At 46.5% G+C, this 26688-nt stretch overlaps 3 protein-coding genes and 1 non-coding gene across 16 annotated transcripts; 2 read left to right on the forward strand and 2 right to left on the reverse strand.

Moving 5' to 3' along the window:
- The first annotated feature begins 101 nt into the window (after nt 1-101).
- On the forward strand, nt 102-174 carry Trnam-cau (transfer RNA methionine (anticodon CAU)). The gene has a single exon. It is a non-coding gene; the product is annotated as a tRNA-Met (tRNA).
- Nucleotides 175-4825: 4651 nt separating this feature from the next.
- On the reverse strand, nt 4826-20286 carry LOC144474141 (homeobox protein GBX-1). Of its 12 annotated transcripts, none has more exons than XM_078188709.1 (13): nt 20156-20286; nt 19750-20061; nt 18927-19524; nt 17942-18045; nt 12376-17851; nt 10701-12289; nt 10403-10594; nt 9963-10334; nt 9683-9792; nt 8484-8605; nt 6923-7536; nt 5844-6174; nt 4826-5768 (listed from the first exon to the last, which is right to left on the reverse strand). In XM_078188709.1, exons 11-13 carry the CDS (start codon nt 6990-6992, stop codon nt 5498-5500), a joined length of 672 nt encoding a protein of 223 aa, XP_078044835.1. In that variant the 5' UTR covers nt 6993-7536; nt 8484-8605; nt 9683-9792; nt 9963-10334; nt 10403-10594; nt 10701-12289; nt 12376-17851; nt 17942-18045; nt 18927-19524; nt 19750-20061; nt 20156-20286; the 3' UTR covers nt 4826-5497. The 12 variants fall into 12 exon arrangements, with proteins under 12 accessions (XP_078044835.1, XP_078044837.1, XP_078044836.1 ...); XM_078188711.1 differs by having other exon boundaries at nt 17942-18399; XM_078188710.1 differs by having other exon boundaries at nt 18201-19524.
- Nucleotides 20287-21374: 1088 nt separating this feature from the next.
- Nucleotides 21375-23548, reverse strand: LOC144474123 (adenylate kinase 8). 2 transcript variants are annotated; one of them, XM_078188683.1, is made up of 10 exons: nt 23454-23548; nt 23300-23405; nt 23138-23231; nt 22951-23043; nt 22686-22822; nt 22440-22617; nt 22173-22297; nt 22006-22115; nt 21779-21950; nt 21375-21641 (listed from the first exon to the last, which is right to left on the reverse strand). In XM_078188683.1, the coding sequence occupies exons 2-10, from the start codon at nt 23402-23404 to the stop codon at nt 21375-21377; spliced, it is 1281 nt and encodes a 426-aa protein (XP_078044809.1). In that variant the 5' UTR covers nt 23405; nt 23454-23548. The 2 variants fall into 2 exon arrangements, with proteins under 2 accessions (XP_078044809.1, XP_078044807.1); XM_078188681.1 differs by having other exon boundaries at nt 23300-23391; nt 23454-23543.
- Nucleotides 23549-24061: 513 nt separating this feature from the next.
- On the forward strand, nt 24062-26685 carry LOC144474122 (ATP-binding cassette sub-family F member 1). The gene is made up of 5 exons (XM_078188680.1): nt 24062-24480; nt 24566-24791; nt 24873-25518; nt 25585-25763; nt 25830-26685. Exons 1-5 carry the CDS (start codon nt 24119-24121, stop codon nt 26322-26324), a joined length of 1908 nt encoding a protein of 635 aa, XP_078044806.1. The 5' UTR covers nt 24062-24118; the 3' UTR covers nt 26325-26685.
- Nucleotides 26686-26688: the final 3 nt, after the last annotated feature.

A 26688-nucleotide genomic window follows, 5' to 3' on the forward strand; every position in this document is an offset into this window, starting at 1 on the left:
AATTTTGGACAAATTTTCTAAAAATAATTTCACGTTATATTCCCATATTAATTGTTGATAAACTCTGGTTTAAATGATCAGATAGACAGTGTGGTAACATAGCCTCGGTAGCGCAGCAGGCAGCGCGTAAGTCTCATAATCTTAAGGTCGTGAGTTCGATCCTCACCCGGGGCATATCTTTTTGATATTTTCAAACATATTCGCCAATATCTTTTTTATCGCAATCCTGACAGGAACATTATCATTTTTATTGATACGTATCCATTGAACATTTCAAAGAAACGCATTTGTTTTTTAACCACGGTCGTTGGAACGCCTCGTGAGCAGGCAACCACGACCACAGACGTCGCGAAAAATACCAGGCTAACAGCGAAATTACGATTACAAATTAATAATACATTCTTCATATTTTTGTTGTAATTTCGATAGAAAAGACCATTCAATGACAACCAGCAATAAAAAATTCAAAAGGAACGGCATCTATATTTAGGCAGTGTATGGTACTTGTGGGAACGCCGGTGAGAAGGCAACCGCGAATACAGTGCGGCGAAAAATGCCAGCCCACCGGGGGCGGAGAGGCGGGAAGGCAACAATCTGTTTTCACGAACAGGAAAAGAGAACAGGAGACAATTATGCAAATGTAACGCTCGCTGGAAGGGGCTCGAAGCATCTTGGAATTGAAACGTGGAAGTTAAAACGAGTTGTGAATTGTTTGCTGCCCTTTAGCGATACCGCAATTTGCAAGCAAACAGCCCATTAAGCCGGGAGCGCTCTGCCTTTCCAGGATAGATAGGTGTTGCGACCCTTTCCGCGGCGAAATAAATCCACGGGAAAGGTGTCGTGCACGGCCACGATATTTAAACAGCTCGTGCTCAACGAGGGAAAAACAACGAGGAGCCACGGAGACGAAGATGTCCGGCTAGAAAAAAAAAACCGGCTGGTTTTGGTTTCAGTTCTCCCGACACATTTCTCCCTTTTTCAAATAATAATGTATCCCTTTAATTCGACGACACCTGTAATCGAACTCTGTCCAGAAAAAACTCGACTGCGATCGTTCGAGAATCTATTCACCGAACGTGGACGAAGAATTTCGTATTTTTCGGATTGCAAAATACTTGACGGTGCGGTGGCGAGTTTAAAGTGGAGGTCTACGAGTAGCGGAGACGATTTCACTGGATAAAGGATGTTTCTATGATGAATGACAGCGTCGGTCCCGGATGGAATCGTCGGCGGATAGTCTGGGAATGTAAACGAACCTCTCCGCGGTTTCTGAGTCCGCTCGCGCTTATCGTATTTTCAGGGTGATTATACGTCCGTGGATGTCGGAGATCCGTGGCAGAAAACGAGAGAGAGGAAGAGAGAGAGAGAGAGAGAGAGAGAGAGAGAGAGATGTGCAGAGGGAGAACGTGGAAGAGGGACAGACGAAGACAGAGAAGAAAGGGGGGAGGAGATCCGATTTTTCGCGGGTTATTTTATGCAGCCGCTATTGCATCCGTTACGTATAAATGCAGAGACGCGGCCCGGTTCGCAGGTGCACAGCAGGCTCGTTGCAAGCGCGGTTGATTCCGCGTTGATTCAGGCTGTATTCAGTGCATCGAGCCCCGCGAATGAAAAGGCGTTCCGCTTTCTGAATATATTCCAATTAAAAAGTCGGAGCTTCGTTACACTCGCGGCCCAGCCCTCGCCGCGCCCTACACCTTGCACCCTCCACCCTCGTTGCTGTCCGCCTCTCTCTCTCTCTCTCTCTCTCTCTCGCTATCCCGTCATCCCACTCTCTTTCTCTCCCTGTTCGTCCTCCCTTCCCGCGATTTCGTCTTTTCCCTCCACGTACACGCACGCACGCAAACACAGGTACATTCAGCTACCCTTCCTCTTCCTTTCACTTCTGCTTTTTACCTTCCACCAACGGAGCCGCGATCCCTTTTCGTGTACCGCCGTGCAGTCAGCCATCGTTTCGCTCCCTCTCCAACCCCCTTCTCCAGTTTCTCCAGCAATTACTCCGCCGCTTTTTTTCTTCAGTCAAGAATTAGAATTATGCCCGTGTCCGTCTTCTTCCTCGTGCATTCGCTGCCTCCCCCTGGTCCTTCGATCTTTCAGCCCCAGAAATCCTCTCCGATCCTTCGAGCAACGTAACTCTGTAATGGACTACTGTTACGGCAAAGGCGAAATGTTCTGAAGCAATTCCGAGTAGCAGAACAGAGTAGACACGTTCACGATTCTACCGAGGACCGAGGATTTGGAACACCTACTGTGACTGTCTATGACCGAAGCTTGTCCGAAAAGTTTCGGCCAGTCGTTCGAGTCCTGTTAGCGATTTCTAAGTAGACTGCAGCTCTTAAAGCAAGGGACATCGTTTCCCGATGGAATCGTGAGAGTCAGCCGTCGAATGGAAACGGCTCTGGAACCGGATTTTACGGAGCAATTTACTTTGACCAGGCGTTAGGCGATTCTCTCGTTATCAGGTACAGACCGATTTTGAAAGATACGTACGCGGGCACCACCCCGTCAAGTGTTTAACGACGCCGCTCTCTCGGAGGGTAACAGAGGGAGAGAGTCGCCGAGAGAGGGATAAGAAGGCGCGTGTCCAAGTGCCAACACGACTTACGCACGTATGCACGCGCGCACACGATCCATTCCCTCGACGACAATGCGCACGTGGCCGAGTACACGCGACAAGCCACTCGTGTGTCCCAGGATATCTCGTTCGAGTCCTTGACTCTTCGACGAGTGGGATCCAGCAGGGTTTACATCGATCCGCGGGGACACGATCGGGGGGGGGGGGGGGGGGGGGGGGGGGGGGGGGGGGGGGGGGGGGGGCGGTACAGTCATTGACGGGTAAAATGCGGCCGTTTACATGATCAAAGCGTCCAGGAGAGAGGGGCAACGAGAAGGCGAAAGCATCCTACCTTGTGCTGCAATGGAAGAAATCGTTGACACTTGGTCAACGACTCTTCGACACCCTGTAGATCGGAAGACGCATGCTGCTTCTTGCTGTCCATTAAACACTAGCAACAATATCGGTGTCGTACGGTGTGAAATTGCAACGATCCAATTTTAATGTAATATTCTAATACGGTTTGTCTGCATGACACATTTTTAAATCGGTCGATCGGCCTACAATTTTTTAAACGAGGTATTTTCCCGACGGTTCGAGAACGAGAATAGCAAAGTTCTCGATGAAATTTCAGGCAAATAACATCTGGCTCGCACAAAACGATGTACCGTCGATGATCGTTGGAACACCGATAAAAAATCCCCTTAAACAATGAACTATGCTTTTCGTAACAGCGCACCTAAGTAGAAAGATAATCACGAGATATCGCGAGTATTCGACAATGGCGAACGTGGGGTAGGAATGGTCGGTTCAAGAACGCGTTAAAACACGAAATTAGAAGCGAGTGAGAACGAGGACGGGCACAATGCTCGGGAAATTATTACGAATATTACGCGATTCATTATGTCGAAGTAATTACGCGTGAGGGAAGCCCGCTCGTTTCCACCGCGAGAGAAAGCGAAATAATGGCGGGTCGAGGGTCGCAAGAATTTTCTCCTGGATTTCACGCTCGGCAACACGTATCTGTCCTTTTTTTCTTATCATCATTCGAGGAACGAGTGTCTCCCCTGCTTTATTTCATCCTGAATGAGTTAGAAAGAAGTGTCTCTCTCTCTCTCTCCGGTGTTCGGTTCCACTCTTTGTCTCACGACGCGAATATTCCACGTCGGTCCCGTAATAATACTGTTCCTTCGAAGAGAACGCGGTTCTTACCGCGATAAGTCGCGACGATTTGCGCTAAGTGATGTCGATGAACGAGCTGGATTCCTAATCGATCGCTCGTTTTTCGTTTTTTACAGGTGAAAACGAAGCTCGGGCCGAAGATCCGTGTATCGCGACTATTTCGAGTGGGTCAAAGAGGGATCTCGTCGGCTGGAAAAGCCGATGACGGTGAAACCGATTCGCGAGACACTCGTCCGGATCGAATATTTTTCAGAGAAACTCAATTTCCCGTGGCTGATGCCTTCTCTCCTCGAGACCCTTTTCTCTCCACCTCGTATCGGCGAGCCAGCCAAAGGAAAGTGATTAACGGTGTCGTTATCCAGAGATTGTTTCCGCGTGTCTCGCGTAATGTCGTCTAATCATCCGTGTAACGAGATCGTACACTTCTCTCTTCCGCTGCGCCTCCTCTTCGCCGGGTATCTATCTCCTTCTGTCTCGCCGTTTCTCCTCGTCCAATTAACGGGAAAAGAGAGAGAGAGAGAGAGAAAGAGAGAAATCGTTCCTGGCGAAAAATCATCCGCGACAATCAGAATCGTTTCTCCGTGGATACCGGGCGAGCTCTGCTCCTCCGCTCTCTCTCTCTCTCTCTCTCTCTCTCTCTCTCTCTCTCTCTGCTCGCCTCTCGTTCCATCTCCACGTGTTTCTCTTTCCCGTCGATTCCGTTCAATTAAATCCGCCAGCCAATTCCAGCCACGAGTGGCATCGGCACTCGACTTGTATCGGTTTCAGCCAATTACTTTCTGCCGGGGCTCGCGGATCGCTGTTTCTGGCCACGTGCCCATTGTCACGCGTGAATTCGCATACTCGGCCCGCACTCGTTACTATCGTTGTCCGGCCGGACCGAATATCCCCTTCTTCTTTCGGGTTGCCTCTATCCTACTCGATCGGTTGGCGCTGCATTAAAATGATTTTAGTGTACTTTGTTGAAAGAGGAAGAAACATAGCGCGCAAGCATCCACTGACACTGGGGTTGTCGATCTCATATTAAACTTTGTTCTGCTATTGGAAGGATTCTTTGCGGTAATCAAACAAACGCTGCTCGTCTCTGCTCGATAATAATTTATTTATCTACAAGAATTGTTTCGATTGACGCGAAAGATCGTCGACTAGCTGGAGAAGATGATTATCAGCGGTGAGCGCGAATCAGCTAGATCCTCTAAACGAAAATCTGTTTCTGACGTTATTCTCCTGATTACGATTACCTAAGACTCTATTACACAGCTACGAACATTTCTCAATCTCTCCCTCCCTCTCTCTCTCTCTTTCTCGCTCGCTCTCAACCTCAATCTTTCTTTCGCTACCAGCTCAGCTAGACTGCGCGTTATTAACCATTTCGTCCCAATACGTCCGTCCTCTTTAGAATCGGGAACAAACAGAGCTACGACTACCCAGTAGTACTCAGGCGAATCTCTTAATTACATATGTACACTGTCTCGCATGCAGCAAACAAACACGTGCGACGCGGATCACCGACAATCTTACGTCTTACGTTCCCGATGCAATCATTGTCTTTACGCGCACTACACCATTGTACGACGGGCGGCCGTAAACGGCCCCTTTGCACCGGAACCGGAAGAATGCGTCGAGCGTTAACGAGGTGATTCTCGCGACGAGTTCGGTGCAAAGTTCCATGCACCGACGACCCGCGATGTCCCAGAGCGACCGTCGAGGTTCCGGAAACATTTCCCGGCGTGAACGATCCTGGAGCCGTTGACGCGCGGGTTAAAGGGGGCATCCGTGGACGTAGGTGACATTTCTGAAGAGAGCCGCCGCCGTCGACAGGAACGCGGCTGTCGAAGCGGATGAAGGTGCCGGAGGCGGCGGTGGCGGAGGCGGATGACTCTGGGTCTGTGTCTGAGCATTGTACGGTGGGCAATAGGCGTCTATGCTGCCGTGGTGAAGGCCCACACCGCGAACAAGCAGCTCCTTCTCTACCGTCGCTTGATGTCGGAGCTGCTCCAATCTCAGCTGGTTCTGCCGTTTCCACTTGGTCCTACAAGCAAACCAATTTCGATTATATTCGTCCCAGCTGTCGAGATATCGGTAGGCAAAGGAACAGGATAATAACCTTCTATTTTGGTACCAGGTCTTTACTTGCGTCTCCGACAGCGACAAAGCGTCGGCAACGTCGCTGCGGTCCGCCACACTCAGATACTTCTGGCAACGGAACTTCCGCTCCAAGTAGGCCAGCTGAGCATGGGTGAACGCTGTTCGCCTCCTTCTAGGTTTCCTCCCGCTGGGAGGACTGGTGGTCGTTCCGCAGGTTTTACCGGAAGTAGCGGCGGCTGGCGACGGCGACAGAGCCGGCGGTGGACTCTCCAAACGAGTGCAGGGACTGCTGCCAGGGTCTATCGTGTCCTCCGAATCCGAGTGCACGGCAGAGTCGTCCTCCGAGTCACCTGTGCATGAAGATTAACAATTGTTAGCTGAATAGAATTATTATTCGTTCTTCAGAGCGGAGACGCTAGGTATTTGAAATAAGAATACTTTTAGATGGGAATGTTATTTCACGCGTGCAGAGCGATTAAAAAGCAACGAGACTTCGACGTCGCAGCAACGCGCTAGAAAATCCAATTTCGCAGAGGGGGCCGATCAGCCGATTCTCCTGTCAAAGTCGATTATCCGAACAATGCGGACGTGTGTACGTCGCAGATCACAATCGCCTCTGGTCGATGGTAAACGGTCTCAATTATGGGAACGCTTGTTCCGGAGGCTGAGCGGCCAATAAAGGCTGCCGGGAGCGCAGCGAGAGACGATAATCGCGCGACGATAGTTCGAGAGCTAACGAGACCTAACGAATCCTTCCGCAGCCCGGGCCATCTGTAGGATCGTCATTAATGGGGCAGCACCCCGTCAGCATCGTCTACGCGCCCCCGGGGTTGCAATCGTGGCCAAAGATAATAGAAGCGCGCCGCGGGGCACCCCGTAACGAGGATCCTAGCTGGCGGCCACGCGACAGCCTCCAATCAAACTACCTCCGTTCTCATTGGAATCGACGTTCGTGATCCGTCGACGGAAAATAGACCCGTCCTTTCGAAGTATCGAATCTATCCGCGTTCAGCGAAACTTCGGAAGCAGAGAATCGTTCGAAACTATCCGCATTTAAGAAATTTTCGCGTAAGAGGACTGGCACCACGTGCGACTTACCGTGCACCCTCTCGGACAGGACGTCCCCCAGGAGGTCCCGTATAAGAAACGACTTGTGTTCTTGCATCATGGTACTCCTTGGTCGCGGAAGAATCCAACGAACAACCGGGAACGAGCGAGAGGTTCGCTCAATGAAGAAAATTCGCGCGTACCGAAAGTGCGGACGATGTCAATCGGCGCGGGAACACCTTGTCAGCGGACGCGAGTTTCATGCTAACGTGCGGACGCGCGACGTCGTTCTGCGTCGTCGAGAACCGCGGAGGATGACCGGATGTGGCTGTTCGACCCTGGCACCCTCGTCCTCGTCGTCGGCGTCCTCCTCCGTCGCGACGGGCGCACGTTGCTGAGGCTGGAGGTGGAAGCGTTGCCACGCGAGCCGAACCGGGGGGTTGCAATCCTCCCTCTCGTCGCCCCGCTCCAATTAATCCGCCCGTTTATTTTGAACGGGCTGCCTAATGCCCGCGCGAATTCGCAGCCATTTTGGGGGTGGAAACGTTGCCACCAGGCCGCCCCTTCCTACAAGCCGCGACCGTTCATTCATTGGTCGCGTTAACACGGCAACGTAGGGGTGGAAAACGGGCTGGCACGGTCCTGATTGGTCGCTGGGTACCGGCCTGCGCAAAAGGGGCAGTGTCTTACTACTTCGTGGCTGAAAGTCGCTGCCGAGGGAGACATCGAGGCAAGATATTTCGGTGCACGCTCCGAGAAGCGCACAGCATGTGGAAAGCAACGAGCTTCGGGGTTGCGGAGGCTGTCGGGGATGCCAAGAGGGTGGGGAGAGAGAGAGAGCCGAGGCTGCAACGGGGAAGGAAAGTCATTGGCGAGCGATTACCGCGAAACGAGAGGAACAAATTGGATGTGAAACGTTTCTCCTGGTATAGTCGCTGGCCGCAATATCGAGATTGTTCTCTCCCGCTCGGAACCACCCTCGCTCGGAGTGGGTGGCTTTAACGGCTCGCGGATTCTCCTCGGTTCTCAGTGCCCGTTTTCCGGTCTGTTTTTCCACGGCGCGGCGAATTAGGCGCGCGAAATGTTGTGCACACCCCGAATGCCATCGCGGACGCGATTTTTTTTCGGTCGCAACCCGGCCGCGACCCGATGTTCGTTTCGTCTATTTTTTTTCCGGCCTTTTTTTTAGCTTTTCGGAGGAGTAGGATGCGCGGATTTGAAAGAGCCCCGGCCAGACTCTAACGAAGTCAATTTGCGGGCGGGTTGCGTCGGGAAAGTGGTGCGGGGGCGAGCACCGCCGAGCGAGTATTTGCATAAATACGGTCCTCGCAATTTGCCGAGCCCTCGCCGAGAGCCCGCGAGCGGCCCGTCATCTTCCGCGCGGCTAGTATGTGAGCGTAAATATGCATGACGCATGGAAACCACCAATCCTCGACACCGCCGCCTCCATCCCCCTTTTCAACCCGTTTTCTCCGTTCCCGGGTCTCGCGAGAGCGCCCCGTTAGTCTATTCACCTCGTCGCTACTTATCTTCCGGGAGCATTCGCGCGACTCTATGGCCCCCTTCGCCCCCTCCCCCGCAACCCGTGCATCCGCTGCTCTGCCTTCAATACCTAAACATTTCCCGTTCCATGAAAATCATCCGCGCCGAGGCGATCCGGAACGGTGATGGATCCACGGTGCAGTTCGCCGACCTCGCAGCTTCTTTTCCGAGCGTTGCTTAATTAATGGGTGCCTGAAATCATTCGTCGATCCTTTTTAAAGCTGCGCGACCAAACGGCCCCCTGCAAGGAGGTGGTCCTGCAAGGAGGCACTACAATTCTACCGGCAACCGATGCTTAAGCTTGAAGCATTGTCTGTAACGTCTGCGATTCACTAAATAGCTGATGCGTTACGGCACCGATTACGTTGCCTTTATCCTCGCCGAAATGTATTACATCGTTGCATAAAAATGCTTCAAGCATCCTTCAATTAATTCTCGCATAGCGGATATTACATCTACATTGTAATTTTACAATAGTCAGATTCAATCCAGTAGCTATTTATATTAGATTACGCAAAGGGATTAATGTTGATTTAAAATTGCAGCACAAAGATTCGAATGGATCCAGCTAAGACTATTGTAAAATCGTCAAATGCATTCACGATGCGAAAATTAATCCATGCAAGGGTTGACAAAGACGTGCAATTAAAAATAAAAGTCTACCGAATCGCGGAGTCATGGCAATTTGAGAATTCATGGGCACGAGCGAATCAGGAATAACAAAGGCGTGTTTGGGTAAATGCAACAAGGGGGCCCTGCGATGCATTTTTCGGCAACGCGAGGTCGCGTGGCGTCGCATAAAATTTGCTGAATCTCGCGTCGATGCGCGAGAAAAAGGAGGAACGAGCTGCCGTGTGTTCTCTCCGTAGGATGGTATTTTAATGGCCTCGAGTTTGCGTGTTGGCACCTGTAACACGGAACCCCTCGTTCGAAGCCGAGCCGAGTCGAGTCGGACACGGCTCGGCGCGGTGGCGCGCGTTCGTGAATTCATTAGGATTAACGTATGCAGGGGATTAATTCAAGGGGCAGCAAAGCGGCCGGGCGTCTTCTTCGTGCTCGCTGAAAAAGGGCCTCGGTGCCGCGCAAATGGTGGAATAAATGCATGAAGACGGGATAAATTGAGTGGCGCCGAGCTGCGAAAACAAAGACGCCCGGTCGTGCCCTGGACGACCAGAAGAGAGAAGCGATTTTCGGCTCGTCCACCCCCCTCCTGTTCGTTATTCCGCGTCCGATCCAATTAGGATAAGGGTTGCCCCTTGTCGTCGATACCTTCTTGAAGGTGTTAATTTACCGGCACACGACGTCGAGCATCGTCATTCGAAAATAGTGACTCGTTCCCTCGAACCAATGATAGTTGATGTCCCCGCAATTCTTGAAACCTGAAAACAAGTAGAAAATTGAATTACGATACAAAATAAATTATAGCTATTACAATGGAAATTGTAATAAACAAATTGTCTTGGATATTTAAGTCTAGTCTAATAATGGTCTAATCACCTACAATAAATTTTGTGTTCGTTTACAACCTGTTTGTTCGAAGACGACTCACTTTGGTTTTCGACCACATCTGTCACGATTAGACGGTAGCGAATCAATGGAAATTAGGGCGTGGGTTGGGCGTGAATTGCCTGGAAATTATCCCCCTCGGCTGCCGATTGTTATCGGTAATTTGTGATATTCGCTCCCCCCCGTCGGATACGAAATTTCATCTCGATACAGCCACCCACGGGCAAACGTTGGACAAATGGGATTTGGCTCGGAGTGAATCTTTTCGCTTTAACGTGGAGGGGAACCGATCGCGGATTAGCGACAGAAACACGTTCAATTACTCATACCCCTCGATCATCGAGATTGCTTAAACAAATAATGCCTAATTGCTGGATAGACAGCACTCGAAATCCAACTTGATCTATAAAAAAAACTACAAAAAGGAACTAGTTATTATATAATCGTAGACTCACGTCTATGTATTCGAGAAACAATACTTACAGGAACCTTTTCATTGAATTCATGGTGATTACCTTCCTTCGACAATTACATAGTAGTAGTAACGAAAACAATCCATGCGATGACAATGGTTATAAGTGAGGACCGGTTAGGAGAAATGTTAGGTAGACTTGAATTATCCATGGTGAAGAATATACCTGAGTGTGAACAAGTAGTGAAACTCAATGATAGCGCCTGCAATTACAATTAGATTTGTTACTATCAATTATTTCGTACCATGTAGTTTGGAAAAGAATAAAGTCACATAGAATACATTACAAAATCATAATATTTAACAAACGTTTCATTGTCAATTGTTCTGCATAAATTATTTTATCCAACATCAGTGAAAACGAACAGACCCTCGCAGTCTCTTCTCACTCGGTGAGTATTCTCACGTTGATTAATGTCGGGTGTAAAACATGACAAGGGACAGAAGGAACGAAACATTGCAGTAATTTAGATAAAAAGTACAATGCTTTTCACTCTTCAGAGAAACCGGTGACCAGACGAGCACCCGAAATGTTCTCGAGTCTGAATGATTATCGATAATAGAGTCTCGCAGTCGTCGATCGAGCCGAATTGCTAAATACGGTTTAAAAAAGCAAGGAAAAGGAAAAAAGAACAAGTGGAAAAGAAAAACAGTGAAGAGGATATCACGGTGGAGCGATTTAGAACAAAACGCCGAGTGACAGAGAGGAGGCAGGGGTACGGGGGGGGGGGTGGGGGGGGGGGGGGGGTGGGGGGGGGGGGGCGGATTGGTGGCGGTGGAGGCGTGGATGCTGGAGGAGGATTGATCGAAACCGCGATGCCACGAGGGCTTCGAAATCGTTAACAATCGCGGCAAAAGCAAAGTCCATTGAGGTGCGACCACGCGTGTGAATATAACTGTCGAGGCTGAATATTCTGCTTGTGGTACAGCGTCGTCCGGTGCGAGAACAACCCCTGAGAGGGGGTTGGAAGGTCTATTCGTTTATTCCCTGTTGGGGGGAAAAAGAAGTGCGAACGAAAAGAACGGCTCTGTTTACAGCAACTAACAATCCACCATTCGGGACATCATCGGTCTCTTTCTCTTTCTCTTTCTCTCCCTCTCTCTCTCTTTCTCTCTCTCTCTCTCTCTCTCTCTCTCTATCTATCTATCTATCTATCTCTCCGCTCCTCTCTTCTCCTCTCCTCTCCTCCGTTATCAAGTTGGTCGCCATTGGAATTCTTTAGTCTCGGGTCCGGCATTGTTTCCCATTCGCTCGAAAGCGTCGCCTTATGTCTACTCAGCTTCTTCCTTTTCTCGAATCAAAGCGTACAAAGTCATTCGCGGCAATGTTTTTCCTTCTCGAGGGGAAAATCGCGATCCCGCGAATAAAGGGAGAGATGAAAGACACGAGAGAAGAGGGTATATCGTCTGTGTTCAGTCCATTGCTACGGGTCCACGAGTTAAACAGAGCAAAAGATCTTCGGTATACACGTGCCTCGTTTCACGTTGAATATGCCCCGGCATTCATTTGGATTTCCTTGTCAGTCGTTCCTCGCCGTTTCTATACTTTGTTCCGCCTCTGTATCTCCCCGCGCCGGTATTCTTCAGTTAACGACCATGTCTTCGGGGAAACATCGAGGCGCGACGTCTCGCACGGACTGCGGAAAAATACATTGCAATGCCGTCGATTTACCCGTGTTTTTCTGCGTGGAATGCTACAGAGAATGCGTTCTTTCTCTCGGAATCTAAAGATGATCCTCTTCGTGTTTTTGAACCCGATCGACACGGAGGAATTCGGTGTCTCTTTACGTTTAGATCAAGACGAATAGGTAACTAATGAGGAAACGATCGAAAGATAGAACCTTCTTGTAGGTAGAAAAATACATTTTCCTTGCGTCCACCAAACTGGTCTCCAGCTACTGCAAAAGAATTCTCATTTAGATCAAACCGAATATACGAATTTTGAACTGCTAAAAGCAACGAAAGAAAAGTCGAAAGATGGTACCTAAGGATAGGAATGAATTTGCTACTTCCTTTCGGTAGAGTTCCGTTTTCGGTTCACCAGACGGTTTTTCTGCAAAAGAATTTTCATTTATATAAGAATATCATGAACAGCGAGGATGAAACAATCGAAAGGTTGAATCAGGTTCAAGGAGAAATTGGACGGTAACCCCCGAGAAGATATACAGCCTATTGTGCTTCTTCTTCCGCGGAGAGGAGACACTCTCGAAGAATGATGGTTATGGGAAAAAGAGTGCTTGAACACGGACGTTGGTCAGGCTCCCGCGGTTCCAATTACGATTGAAAGGCGGCCCTGTTTGTTCGCCTCCCGTAACTGCGGACTCTTCAGTGCCTCGTACAAGGCACTCTTACCCCATGGCCACTTTCGGGTCCCGACGCGCGTGTTTCCATGGCGAACGCCGTCCACGATTCCACCGAGCGAAAAAGTCTTCCTCTTTTCTGGCCAGAGGGAACGTTTATTCGTCCAAACGTGTAGTAAATGCAAATACCCGCATTGTTATCGCCGAATAATGCAGCACATGTAGACGCTTCTCTTCTTTGGTTAGCAGGGCAGATATACCATAGTGTTTAGAGTTTATCCTGTCCAAACTTCCAACGATACGATTGATCTAAAAAATCGAAGATTCATAATTATAATCTGATTAAATATTGAGATTGTAATTTTTCTTTCAAATAATGGCAGAATAAGATCCGTAACGAGATGTCTGCTATTCATAGTAAATTAGCGAATGTTCGGATTCAGAGATTGAATCGCGCCCTCGGTCTGCGCTCGAGTTATTTCCCAGGATAGCTCTGCTCCTACGCGATTTAACCGATCACCTCCCCTCGTGTTTCGTCAAAGACGAAAATGATCGCCCGATAGTACCGCGACCCTGTTTTCGAGCTAAGTGCCGTATAATCAAGGGATGATTGCCGCCACAAAGCCGGCTGATTGGCTCGTTTACGTTACGGTGACGCTCGGCGAGGACTCGACACGACACGACGCGCGATTCGACACGACACGACGCGCGATTCGACACGACCGAATACGACACGGCGCAACGTAGACTAAACCAAACGAGACGAGACGCGGGTGTGTTCGCCCCCTTTCTGTTCTAACGAGATTCCACTGCAAAACCGTCCACGGGTTCCTCGTTACAGAATTAAACGAGGATTTTCTCGCGCGCGACGATAGAGCCTCGCGTGTGTTCCATCGAATCGCGAAATCATCGAATTAAACGAGGAATAAAGAAACGTCCTATAGACATTACGAATTAATAAACCGTGAATACCAGCGAAGACCCTTTGCATCGATCGTTAATTTCGCGTGTCAAAAGATAGAGAAGTGTCTCCAGAGTCTTATCCCGCGGTTATCTATCGTTACCGAATCGCGCTCTGCTTTTGCGGATTCGTAACGCTTTTATACCGGTTTCACCATTACCCATCAATTTGACAATTATTAATGACCTCCAGCATTTTTACAGAATCGTCCCAGAAAGATTCCCGCTATTGCTTCAAACATGTACAAACGCACAGGTAAAACATCAGCTTACTATCCTACGATCGCTTCCCTGGTATTAATTCCGAAATTTCATCTCGCGCATTTACGGAATAACAGTTAATGGGATGGTTCGTAAAGACGGCGATAGACGGACGGAAAATGATTTTCCGTCGGTCCCGAAAGTCGGCTGGTTCCGGAGGGCGAAGGTCGCGAAGACACCACGAAGACAGTGTGCAGAATTCGCGCGGCGAACATCGACGCCGCGAGAGGGTTGCTTGTTTACAAGCGACAGTTGATTTGACAAAGCCGCGGGTCCATTTATACGAGTGAATATTACAGGGCAAAGTCGAGGGGTGGCTTGTTATCCGCTCATTGAAGTTAACCACGGGGCTAAGTGCGCCGGGGAGTGCCGCTCGGGAGGAGCAAGGAGAAGCGATGACTAAAGGTTAGGTATACATACCGCGGGGCACGGAGAGGGTGGAGGGCTCGCAGTTTGCCGAGAGAAACGACGCAAACGCTGCTGCGAGCTCCGCTGGGAAGGGGGTGTGTGCTACCGACAAAGACAGGGACATTTGCCGTGGGAGGAAATAACGCAGGAACTGAAACGGGGGGTGGGAAGATACCGGTAAAGATACGGTTGGCCAAACAGGGACCGATGGAGGAGGATCGACGGAGATAGAGGATGCGTAGTGATGGGAACAACCCCCGCAAGCTGCACCCCACGAATACAGCACTGCAATTTCTTATTAGGCTACCGCGTATTATTTTCCGATTTCTTATTTTTTTAAAGGATAGTCTACGAAATGAATTTCATCCTTTACCCCTCATCTATCTCTTAATCTCCTTGCTCGATTCGTCCCTTGTTCTTTCGAATGCAGGCCCGAGTGCAAGCTAACGCGTAACCGATTTGAAATTAATAGAAGCTAATCCCTTCGGATTAACATTTGTTTCAATCCATGCAAGGTGGCTATTAGCTCGAAATCGCCATGTTTCTCGGACGATTATGATCGCAGAAGCTGCTTCAGAATTTCGCGCAGACGAGGCGTCGTGGGAAGCGATAATTGGGGTTTGATAGAGCTGAAGCGAACATCAGGTTTTAGGCTAATGGGAAACACGGGAGCGATAAGCGAATTAGTCCCATCCGTAGAGGAGGGTGACGGAACGAAAGAAGGGTAGTCGGCGGGGAAGTCCAGAAGAAGGTGGAGGGAAAGGTTCCGAGGAGGAACAGGGACGGATGGTAGTCGGTAGGAGAACGGCGGCGAGCCAATGAGAGGCCAGATCGTTGCCGAGGTAACCGCGGGGCTTTCCGACGGATTATTCGACCGAGATTGAAAAGTTAGCGCCGTGTGGCGGGCGGGGGCTCGTTGACGGAGCCACCCCTGCTTTCGTTCCCAACAGGAGCGAGAAAGAGCCGACGATCATCTCCTCGCGGCAGGGCTAACACAACGGATTAAGGCTTATTTTCACGTTCAGAAGAGCTCGACCCCCTTCGGCTTCACGCTATTATCTTGCGACAAGAATCGACGTTAACGCGCCTCTTGTTCCGCGAACAGCACGCGTCGATCTACACGATCCGTCCGTTCGATCGTCAATTTGTTTGTAATCGACGCGCCTCTCCAGTCCTATGTATAGCCGTCGTTAGCGATACACGTTCGCGATTCTTTTGCGAGGCGACCTTTGATCGCTGGAATTATCCGCACGCGCTTTGCAGTTCGTCGATTTATCCTATACCGATCAAATTGTTTCTGACTACGTCATTCCTCGTTTCTTTCGTTCTGAATGGTTTACACACGCCTTATCGCTCTAGCACAGTTTCCCACCTATTTTAAAGCTATTTCTTGTTTAACGACTTCCTTTGTTGCTGCAGTATGCGCTTTTGAATTTTTAGTTACAATAGTGTGCGTGTACGTGTATTTCTGATCGAACAAAAGCAATTTTTGTCTCCTTAGACGAACAGTTTTCAACCCTCTCCTACACACAAGAACATATCTGTTTCTACCAGGAACAAAATTCTACGCGGCTTCTCCAGGACTGATCTAGCGTGCGAAGATAACGAAGTAAACTAGACCAAGAGTCTAAATTCGACACGATAGAATTTCTTCGTTTTGAGAATTTTTCAGATACCGTATCAAAGATGGAGGAAGAGCACCGTAGTCGTTTTAAGACTTTGAGTTAGCCTCGAGCTGATCGACAAGGTTCATTGGCGACGCGACGGGTCAAGCGCGAGGATGTCCCGGCGGGGTATTTATTTTTACATGTAGGTGCACGGCGCACACGGTGCGCGTCTAGCAGGCTGCTTACCTGGCAACCACTTCGGGGTTACCTGACACGTGCATAATTAATGCCCGCGATGACGAGAAACAGAGATGAAAAGAGAAAGGGAAAAAGGGAGAGAAAAAGAGAGACAGAAAGAGAAAGAGAGAGAGAGAGAGTAAGTGCACGGCAGCGGATTATCTGTGTCGGCGAAATAAAACGCGAGAATATCGTTCGAAAGTCGGGCCTGGGTTAGAGAGCACGAGGAACATGATGCGAAACGCGAAACGAAAAAGAGAGGAGGAAGAGAAAGAGAGCGGAGGAAAAGGAGTCTTGTCGAATCAGAAGGGGGTTGGCGAGCGAGCAAGAAAGTTGTCCGGGTAACCGACGCGGAAACGCGAGGTAATGACTACTTTTTCATATTTTAATTACGCAGTAATTAATTGAAATGTTTCCCCGTTCGCGAGGGCACTCGAGCAAAATGAGAGGCGAGTCACTCTCCCGCGGAGTCAGAGCTTCGACTTGTTTCTTCTTCCTCTCTTGCCTTTCTCCCGATTGTTCCCCGGTTTCTCATCCCTTTCTTCCCGTTATCCGGCTTTCTTCTTCCGCGGAAACGGGAGATGCAGTTTACGTCTCTGCAGTGTTCCCTGAGAAGAACTATACCCCGGTTTCCTTCTCCGTGGCTTGTGGTTCTTTCACCCTTTCTCGCGAAATGAAGTAGAAGCCTTTTCACCGAGGTTCGCCTCCGCTTTTGAATATAAAATTCAGCGTACAGCTAATTGTACCGTTAATGGGTTTAACGTGAAAGGGATCCCGCTGATAACGGTTCCCGCCGCGGCCCGCCGCCCTTCTATTATCAGCAACCGATGTTACGCCCTCGCGCTGCTTAAAGTACTAATTAAATTAGTTTCGTAAAGCGGAGCCCGTCGGGGCCAGACTATCGATTCCCAGTATGATCATTAAAATAATTACGCAGGCTCCTCCGATAATTGCACAGATATTCTATTGGCTCGACACGACGCGACCCCTTGTTATCGCATTCATCGGTTGCCGATCGCAGTTCCTCATCGTCTGGAGGAACCGCGCCGATTAACGCTCAATCCTGAACAAGTTTAACCTGGGAACCATGATCGTTTCACAACCGAACGGGTTCGCAAAGTTTCATGCCGCAGCTAAGCTCCGATCTTCCGCGTCGCGACACTGTGCGGCCGTTGTTTTCTTCCTACAAGGTTGCTTCTCGCCTCCTCTTCGAAGGGGCCGTTTCGGAGGCTAGCTGTCTCGATATCTCGAGGACTCCAGAGGACGCTTCGTTACTCGTTATCCGAGGCTGAAGCTCGCTCCGGAACAATGGCGAGACAAGATGCAAGAAGAAGACGGAGGAGGACTGCTGGCCGCGCTTTTGTTAGCAGTGCGGATGCTTGCCTACGTGCAATTGTCATCCGCGCTTGTTTCAGCCATTGTTTCCGGTAACCCTTTCGTAGTAACGAGGAGGAACCTCAATTAGAACGGTTTGAGGACTTAAACGCCCAGAGGCTGCCGGGTTTTAAGAGGCAAGGATGTACCAACACCGAGCACTACCAACATTGTTACCAAAGAACGATACCTCGGTGATGATACCTCTTCTAGTATCGGTGCTCAGTCTCGCGGGAACCGACTACTTTTCTCCGTAATTACTAGCTGCCACACTTGAGGATATCATACTTGTCTACATTTCCTCGACAAACACCTAAATCGATAACGTAATAATGATAGTTAGATCACAATGAGACTGATTCATACACCAAAAAATAAAATGATCATAAAATTGTCAATATACCATATCACGTGTATCTTCCTGTACTTCTTCTTCTTTTATAAAATTACTGCATCTTGGTCAACCATATCGCTAAAATTTGTGCTGCATCGGTAAGTCTCCACAATCTGTAAAAAGAAGCAAGAAAGAAATCAAAAAATATTCCTCAGGCGTCATGCTAAAAGGAAGGCAGAAACTGAACGCGTTAATTACACCCTGTGCAGGGCAAATTGCTGCGTTTCAGTGTTTAAATGGGATTCGATAGAACCGACTACGCGATCACCTGCCACAGGCCAATCGCACACCCACGCCAGCCCTGTTCCGATCAATTGTGGGCGGATGAATAATAGAAACGTTGGCCTCCACCTCTGCGCTAGTATCCTGATGGACAAACAGGGCGACGCTTTGAAGCTCAAATGGGAATAAATCCTGTTATCGTTCCCGATATTAACTCAGCCGTCTGGCCATCACCCTGTGAAAACCTGCGATCGATTGGAGCTACTGTTTAGGGGCTACTGGCTACCATCGGCGTGATCCATTCTCGAGCAAGATTCCAAAAGTCCACTGAATTGCGAACTGTGCCGAGACAATTAATCGCACAAAAAATAGGCAATTTTCCGCGGCGAGGCGTCGCGTGGGGTCGCGTCCGACAATATCGAATCAATATTTGTTTCATCGAAAGGCGAGAGGGTGGGAACAGTGTTGCGGGGTTGCGCTCTGTACACGTGTGTGTACACATATAGCCACGGTCCGTTATCGGAAATCCATCCGGATATCTGGAATTTTTTTTCGGTGGCACACGCGACCCGCTTTATGATCGCCTGTGATACGCAGCCAAAATTAAGACGCGTTGAAGACGCTGCAAGTTCGATGACAATCGATTAGCATCGATAAGGAGACCGTTATCTTATAACGCCTGTCGTCTGTCTTTAACTTTTTCTCGAAACTTTTTCCTTGTCAAACGGTTCATTTTTTTGGGGCTATGTCTTGCAATCTTCCATCCTGTTACCTTCCTTCCGGAACTCTTCTTCCAGTACGGTATCTTAAATTTCCGAGTTAAGAAACAAATTGTTGGCGAACGGTTACTGGCGTCCTGTTATCCTGGCGAGCGACGAATGTGCAGCTACGTCGGGAGTCGCACGAACGTCCTGGACCCGCCAGGATATCACCGCTGAGTTATGGAGTCCTGGTTGCGCGGATGCTTCCGGCGCCACGCGGTTGACGAGTGACAGGACGTTGACGAGACACGAGACCCGGACGACGTCCAGCTCCGTCTCCTTGTAACGGAAAGGAAGCTTCGTAACAGAACAGCCAATGTTCAGGCATGAAGTCCTGGTAGACGGAATACTTAACGTGCGCAAGCTCGGCTTCTGAGGATCTTGAAGGGATACGTTCGACCTGTACATGTTGATCCGCATGGTACCCTAGTGACATTGGACGTTCGTAAGATACGAGCGCGTGACAGCGTCGGCGTCGGCGTGTTCCCATTTCACATATCCAACGGACACTGTTCAGCTAGTCGCTGTTTCCAGGATAGCATGGCCGACATGGCCGGCGGGATCCGTCGATCGGGATAATTGTCGCGCTGTTATGTAAGCCTAATGCGGCTGTGGCACAGCGCGAAAAAAAGAATTCCTTCAAATGTATATGCCAGCGGTTCCCAAGCTCTCAATGTTTCCAATCTTTTAGTTTCTACTTAAAATTGTATGCTATGAATTACTTTATACATCGAAGTGTGAAGAAATATTTTTCCAAATTTAAAAAGCTATTGATATGTTTTTTAATGGACTCGTATATTCCTATTATTGCTATATAATAGCTAATATCCAGACCTATGAAATTGTTGAGAATCACTGACATACGACGGTGTAGTATCCACGTCCGCGACTCGTCCCTGACACTCTGACACGTACTCGCAGCGTTTTCGAGTTATAGGGATGCAGCCCCGCCAGAAGGATACAATCCTGAATATCCTGATACTGCTCCTATATCCTCGTATCCTACTACGTGAGCTTATTTCGTCTTTTGAAGTTTCGCCCATGGTGTATGTCGCGTGCTCCATTATTTGCTTAACGATTACTGCTTTCAAGATTGATCGCGGCCACTAGAAGTCTATTTGCGAAGACGCAGGATTTTTCAGAAACCTATTTCGAGTTAGCAGTATTAAATAGTATTCCTACTAAGTAATATTGCTACGAAATTAGCTATGTTCATTGTACTGAGAAAGGAGACACCTACCTCGATAAGTTCTTCCTCATCGGATGATCACTCTGCGAGCGACCTCCGTTCGTCTCTACTTCCCTACGTTTCGACTTCCTGTTTCCTTCCGGTGTTTGGCCTGTTTCGCGGAAACAGATATTCTCCATTACGTAACGTCCGCCCTGTAACATTTTCATTAGTCATGATCACGACCTCAGTTCGTCGTTCGTGGAAAACAATTTCCTAATGATATGTTCTTGTTTAGCGGCCGAAACAATGTTTTATTTAATAGCACAGAATTAACATGTACTATTCCAGCTTTTGAAGACAATTTTGCAACTATTCATCGCGATGACTATAAAAATGTACGTGTCAACTACACGATGATGTTTACAATTCGATTCCCGTCAAATGTGTTCTCCTAATATCGAGAACATCGAATGTAATTCAGGAAATCCCTCTTCGATAAAGGGAAGACCTGTCGACTGGAGGGCAACTCAGTCAGGAATTCATCCCCCGAAGAAAGTCCCAACCTGCCGCAACCTACCACCAGCTATGCATCCTTGATCCGGAAATATGCTCCACGTTTGAGGCAATTATCCCCATTAACGTAGGCGTCGCAGCGCCCTTAATTCAACCCGATTCATCTTCTTTCTAGATATCGATTTCCTGTTGTCGGTGTATTGAAAACAATCCGTCATGAAACACTTGCAACTGCGCTCAAAAAATTTTCGAAGTCATTCGAGAATCCTGGCATGATCATGAAGACGGAAAACGAAACTAAACATTACTTAGGTCTTTTTAGTTCATTCAATTCTTTATCAATTATACTTCGATCCTTTAACTGCTTGTATTTGCAAATTTTGAAAATACTGATCGTCGAGATAACAAAAGAATACTAAAGAGAACGTCTTCTTTCGAAATGAAAAATGAACATGTAATTTATCAAACAATGTTGGCTGCAAAGTTTTGCAACCTATTACAGATGCTTGAATATCAGGTTGTCGATACTAGGGAATTCATCGACGTCAAAATCTATAATGTTGCGGAGACGGATGCCTAAACCACCAGGATAACAAGACTCGCAGGAGCGCAACTTCCACCCTTAACGAAGGGTGAGTTCTAGGTACCCTGATAGTTTTGTTGGCGTTTATCAACGGATGAGAAAATTCGCTGTGCAAATTTGTAATTTCTGTACGATGGATCGTGCAAGTAGTAATTTTAAATGGTCGGATAACTCTATGACGAATATTCTGTTTTAAAGAAAAACGTAGGCGGGCTCGCGCGCGCGTAAAGAGTTGAACACGCTGGAATCAGGTTCATCATCAGGATCAAACTCAATGTCCATTGGATCGATCTCAGGTGGAGGTCTTGGCACTCTCAAGTTCTGATCTGGAGCCGGACGCATTAGACATGCTTCCACCTTTTCCCGAACAAGCTTCTCATCCTCGTTTCCATCGATTTTCGCCGCAGATTCACCAGCGTACCGCATCATGTCGGCCACATTCTCATCGTACTCCTGCAACTATAAATGGACAATCATGAATGATCGTCTTCGACCATTCGGAATGTTCTAATACTCATTTTTTTATCACGATTAGATTGCAGATTTGTAAAAATAAAATTCTAAATATAATACAGTTGAACGTAAAGAATCTTTACATCTCGTTCAACGATCAGTCGGTAATCTTTCGGATGTACAGCTAATTTTATGTTGCGGGTATCGTTGCTGCTCTTCGTAAATGAATCATGCTTGCTCCCTGTCTCTATATTGTAGCGACGATTGAGTAACCTTTCTCTGCAGACATCGCTACTAACCTCCACGAATATCACTCTGAAATGTTCAGTAGGTTGAGTGGCATCTTATAAGACATGATCGATTTTATTACCTATTAGGTGGAGTGGAATTAAGGTCCAGCAGCTTGAAGTCTTCTACCGTTTTGGGGTATCCGGTCAAGACCCAACCTTTCTTCAGACACTCATAATCGGATATGTATTTCTAAAAATGATCAAACCATAACTCGAAGTGTAGTTCATTTTTTAATTATTTTTCTACCTCGACAATTTGCATTCGGATCTCGGGTTTGGGTCTTGCTCCCCATTGGTGCTCGAACATTCGCAGCATCTCACCAAGAGGATTCTTTTGCAGACTACATTGCTTTGCCACGTGATCGTAATCGACTGTGAAACGAATTACTATTGTCAGCTCATTGTTAACCCTCCTCAAAGTTAGTCATTGATATTTTATTCAGTACAAATAATTATTCTGATTTTAATATATTATAGTAATTGTTTTAACAGTGTTCAAAAATATGTCGACTACCATGAACAAGGCCGAACCGCTCAGCTAAATATTTAGCCAATGTTGTACACCCGGATCCCCTGGAGCCAATTAACGCGATACGAAAGAGGGCTGGAGCTCCGCTATGTTTTTTCGTTTTCGTTAATTTCACACAATCCTTTGCAAGATCTTCGACGTTTCTAATCCCGACATCGACTTCCTATTCATAAATCGCTTCATCAATGATTCTAATTACTTTTAAGTCTTGTATATTAGAATCAAACTAACTATCAAGACATTTGCATACGCCTCTCGAAGTCCTCGCAATCGCTTCTCATAAAGACGTTGGTCCGATTTTGACATGAAATTTAACGGTTTACAAGATTGATAGCACGTGTCGTTTATACAAACATTATCCCAATTATCTAAAAAGAACAATGACGAACGGTTAATCACACTCTTTTTACCGAAAGGCACCTCGGTAATTATAGGTCTCTGGCCACGTGCCTTCGATTTCTTTAAAAAATAAACCGTTCTCAACATATGCTTTTACCAGTTTCGTTTGAAAGTATCAGTTGTATCACATGCGTCGGGATTATACCAGCTCGTTGGAAGATTCGTGCCTCCTTCTTTGTTCTCGGTAAATCTTTGATAATCACAGATTTATCATTTTTGTAAGCGGGAGAATTCGAATTTCAAAAATACACGATGGCGGCAATTACGGCTCGCAGCTTTATTACCAACGAGAACCCATCCACAAATAAAGGCGTCAGTCTCTAACATCTTTCTCATAGCGAACGCAAGGTCCTCCGATTCCAAACAATGGCAAGTATCCTAAGTGACAGATGCCCATTTATTATTACAGCGAAATCAAGAATATTGAATCAACTTGTTTGCCTTACGTTGTCCTTCTCGCACATTCTCCGAAGATCCTTCAAGGTAAACGGATGGACGCCTAACTCTTCACGAAATATCTCGGCAACGGTTACCTTGTCTGAAACAATCATCCTATGTTGTTACGTAAATATTTGATTATTTTACCATTCATCGTTTTACCATATGTTGGCGGAGCAATTAAAATAATCTTGGTCGCGTCGAGTCTCTGTGCAGCAGTTTGCATATACTGTTTCATAAATACAAGATGGTCGTCCGGTTCGTGAATTATTAACTGAGTCGCGAGATTCTGCAGAAATTTGTTGAAACCCGCTAAATGAAATTGTCAAGCCCTTAGAGAATATTCAAATGAAAAATTGATTTACGTGAAACAGTTCGTATATGCGATGCTTTTCTAAGTACGCTACGAATCGTGCATTTATCTTCTGCATCCTTTTCTCTATGTCTTCCGACATGTTCAACGTTTATTTCTTCGTACCCACGAGAAAATGTTCAAATTTGTATGACAGCTGTTGATTCGGCAAGTGACAGACTATAAAAAAATTCTTCATGTTAATTGCCAGAAAAAGAATGTGCCAGGATTCCTAAATATCGCTAGAAAATTTAAAAAATGAAAAATATTCAAACCAGTTATCCCTAAGATAATTTGTCAGTTTAATCACAATTACAGCAAATGGGCGACATGCGCGCAGAAAACCACAATGTAACTAAAATGTATGCTGAAAATCGGAGGGCGCCACGTGTTTAGCTGATTTCCTCATTGCCAGGCCAGGCATTGTGAAAGTATGGAAAGTGAGGTTGGGTGAACTAGGTGGACACGTTTCGCTATGTCAACCAAGACAAAATCCTCAGATGTTACGGATGTCACGAAAAAGGTATCCGAAATGGACGTGGAGGAAACGGGAAAAAAGCTGACGCATAAGGAGAAAAAGAAACTAAAGAAACAGCAGGAATATGAGAAAACGATGGAAATGATGATGAAGACCGGTGGCCAGGGCCACAGTGAACTCGAGTCGAATTTCACAGTTTCCCAGTCGCAGACTCATCAACGCACTAATCAACAGTTAGAGCACGCCGTTGACATTAAGGTTGAAAATTTCAGTATAGCTGCTAAAGGAAAAGAGCTCTTTACCAATGCCAGTCTGTTGATAGCCCAGGGAAGGCGTTACGGTCTCGTAGGACCAAATGGGTACACACCTTTAGATAACTAAAAGCTCTATTTCGTCATCTGCCAAATATTTTTCTACATCTTGCAACCGTTGTTTATTTTCCAGTCATGGCAAAACCACCTTATTACGTCATATAGCGAAAAGATTATTTGCCATTCCTCCCAATATAGATGTCTTATATTGTGAACAAGAAGTCATTGCAGATGACACACCAGCTGTTGAAGTAGTGCTAAATGCTGATGAAAAATGTAAAGCATTATTGGCAGAGTGCAAAAAATTAGAAGGATTAGTGGAAAAGGGAGACACAACTGTTCAAAGTAGATTACAGGAGGTATAATTTGTTTCATTTGTTATTATTATTATTTTTACTATCATAATATTTTTTATCACTAAAAGAAAATAATTGCTACAGGTGTATGATGAGTTGAAAATTATTGGGGCAGATTCTGCAGAACCTCGAGCTAGGAGAATTCTAGCTGGTTTAGGATTCAGTCGTGCCATGCAGGATCGTGCTACAAAGAATTTTTCTGGTGGTTGGCGTATGCGTGTTTCCCTAGCAAGAGCACTGTTCCTAGAACCTACTTTATTATTGCTTGATGAACCGACAAATCATTTAGATTTAAATGCAGTTATTTGGCTGGACAATTATTTGCAAGCTTGGAAAAAGACCTTGCTCATTGTTTCCCATGACCAGAGTTTCTTAGACAATGTGTGCACAGATATAATCCATTTAGATCAACAAAAATTATTTTACTATAAAGGCAATTACAGTATGTTTAGGAAAATGTATGAACAGAAAAGAAAGGAGATGATCAAAGCATATGAGAAACAGGAAAAGAGACTCAAGGATTTGAAATCTTCTGGTCAGAGTAAAAAACAAGCTGAAAAGAAACAAAAGGAAGCCTTAACTAGAAAGCAAGAGAAGAATAAAACAAAAATGCAGAAACAAGAAGATGATACCACACCTACGGAATTACTACAGAAACCTAGAGACTATATAGTTAAATTCAGATTCCCTGATCCATCCCCTTTGCAGCCACCCATTCTTGGTCTTCATAGTATGTTCATCACATGATATGATTTCATATTATATAAATAGCAGCTAAGAAAAATTCGTGTTTCAGATGTAACATTCTCATACGAGGGACAAAAGTCATTATTTATTGAAGTCGATTTTGGAATAGACTTGAGTTCTAGGGTAGCTATAGTAGGACCTAACGGCGTTGGAAAATCTACGTTCTTAAAATTATTAACAGGCGATTTACAACCTCTTAGAGGAGACTTGATAAAAAATCATCGATTGGTAAGTGTAATTTTTCTATTAAATCTCAGCTAAATGAAACATTAATCGTATTTTTCAAATTTTTAGAGAATAGGAAAGTTCGACCAGCATTCAGGTGAACATCTTACCGCCGAAGAAACACCGTCGGAATACTTGATGCGTTTGTTTAATCTGCCATACGAGAAAGCAAGGAAACAATTAGGAACTTTCGGGCTAAGTTCTCACGCGCACACGATTAAAATGAAAGATTTGTCAGGTGGTCAAAAAGCGCGTGTAGCGTTGGCAGAGTTATGTTTGAATGCACCCGATGTTGTAATTCTAGACGAACCGACGAACAACTTAGATATAGAATCTATCGATGCCTTGGCCGATGCGATCAACGAATATAAAGGCGGAGTTATCATTGTTTCACACGACGAACGACTGATCAGAGATACAGAATGTTGTTTATACGTAATCGAAAACCAACAAATCAATGAGATCGATGGAAATTTCGATGACTATAGGAAAGAATTATTAGAAAGCCTTGGCGAAGTTATTAATAATCCAAGTATAGCTGCGAACGCTGCTGTTCTACAATGATCAATTTTGCCTTTATAGAACTATTTTCCAGTGGCTTGTATAACTCATTCTTTTTGAAATGAACACTGAGTATTTTACATATTGGTTCCTTCCCTACGAAATCAATTTTTATTACAGATTTAAAAATATGATCCAGAGTGTTTTCCGTGCAATAGGATGCTTCATCTATATTTTAATATTTCACATATTTGAAACAACTACTTAAACTAATAAAATGCTTTCAATTTAATCAATGAAAATTCGAATCTACGAAAGATTGTTGTATACATGTATATTAAGTTCTGCATAGAACTGTATTTTGTATCATAAATATTTAACATTCAATCGACAAAAATAAAATTTAACAAATTGAATGCTCTTTCTC

The sequence above is a fragment of the Augochlora pura genome, chromosome 8, assembly GCF_028453695.1.
Source record: "Augochlora pura isolate Apur16 chromosome 8, APUR_v2.2.1, whole genome shotgun sequence".
Classification (NCBI taxonomy): domain Eukaryota; kingdom Metazoa; phylum Arthropoda; class Insecta; order Hymenoptera; family Halictidae; genus Augochlora; species Augochlora pura.

Bases quoted from the DNA above. Each gene is read 5' to 3' on its own strand.
- LOC144474141 (XM_078188709.1), bottom strand. From the start codon at position 6,992: ATGATGCAAGAACACAAGTCGTTTCTTATACGGGACCTCCTGGGGGAC. The intron at 6,175-6,922 runs GTAAGTCGCACG...CTTCATGCACAG, and splicing joins CCTGTCCGAGAGGGTGCACG to GTGACTCGGAGGACGACTCT. The intron at 5,769-5,843 runs GTTATTATCCTG...GTTTGCTTGTAG, and splicing joins ACCTGGTACCAAAATAGAAG to GACCAAGTGGAAACGGCAGA.
- LOC144474123 (XM_078188681.1), bottom strand. From the start codon at position 23,529: ATGAAACAGTATATGCAAACTGCTGCACAGAGACTCGACGCGACCAAG. The intron at 23,232-23,299 runs GTAAGGCAAACA...TCTGTCACTTAG, and splicing joins GAATGTGCGAGAAGGACAAC to GATACTTGCCATTGTTTGGA. The intron at 21,642-21,778 runs GTAAAGATTCTT...GTCCATTTATAG, and splicing joins GACTGATCGTTGAACGAGAT to TTGCAGGAGTACGATGAGAA.
- LOC144474122 (XM_078188680.1), top strand. From the start codon at position 24,119: ATGTCAACCAAGACAAAATCCTCAGATGTTACGGATGTCACGAAAAAG. The intron at 24,481-24,565 runs GTACACACCTTT...TTTATTTTCCAG, and splicing joins GGTCTCGTAGGACCAAATGG to TCATGGCAAAACCACCTTAT. The intron at 25,764-25,829 runs GTAAGTGTAATT...TCAAATTTTTAG, and splicing joins TGATAAAAAATCATCGATTG to AGAATAGGAAAGTTCGACCA.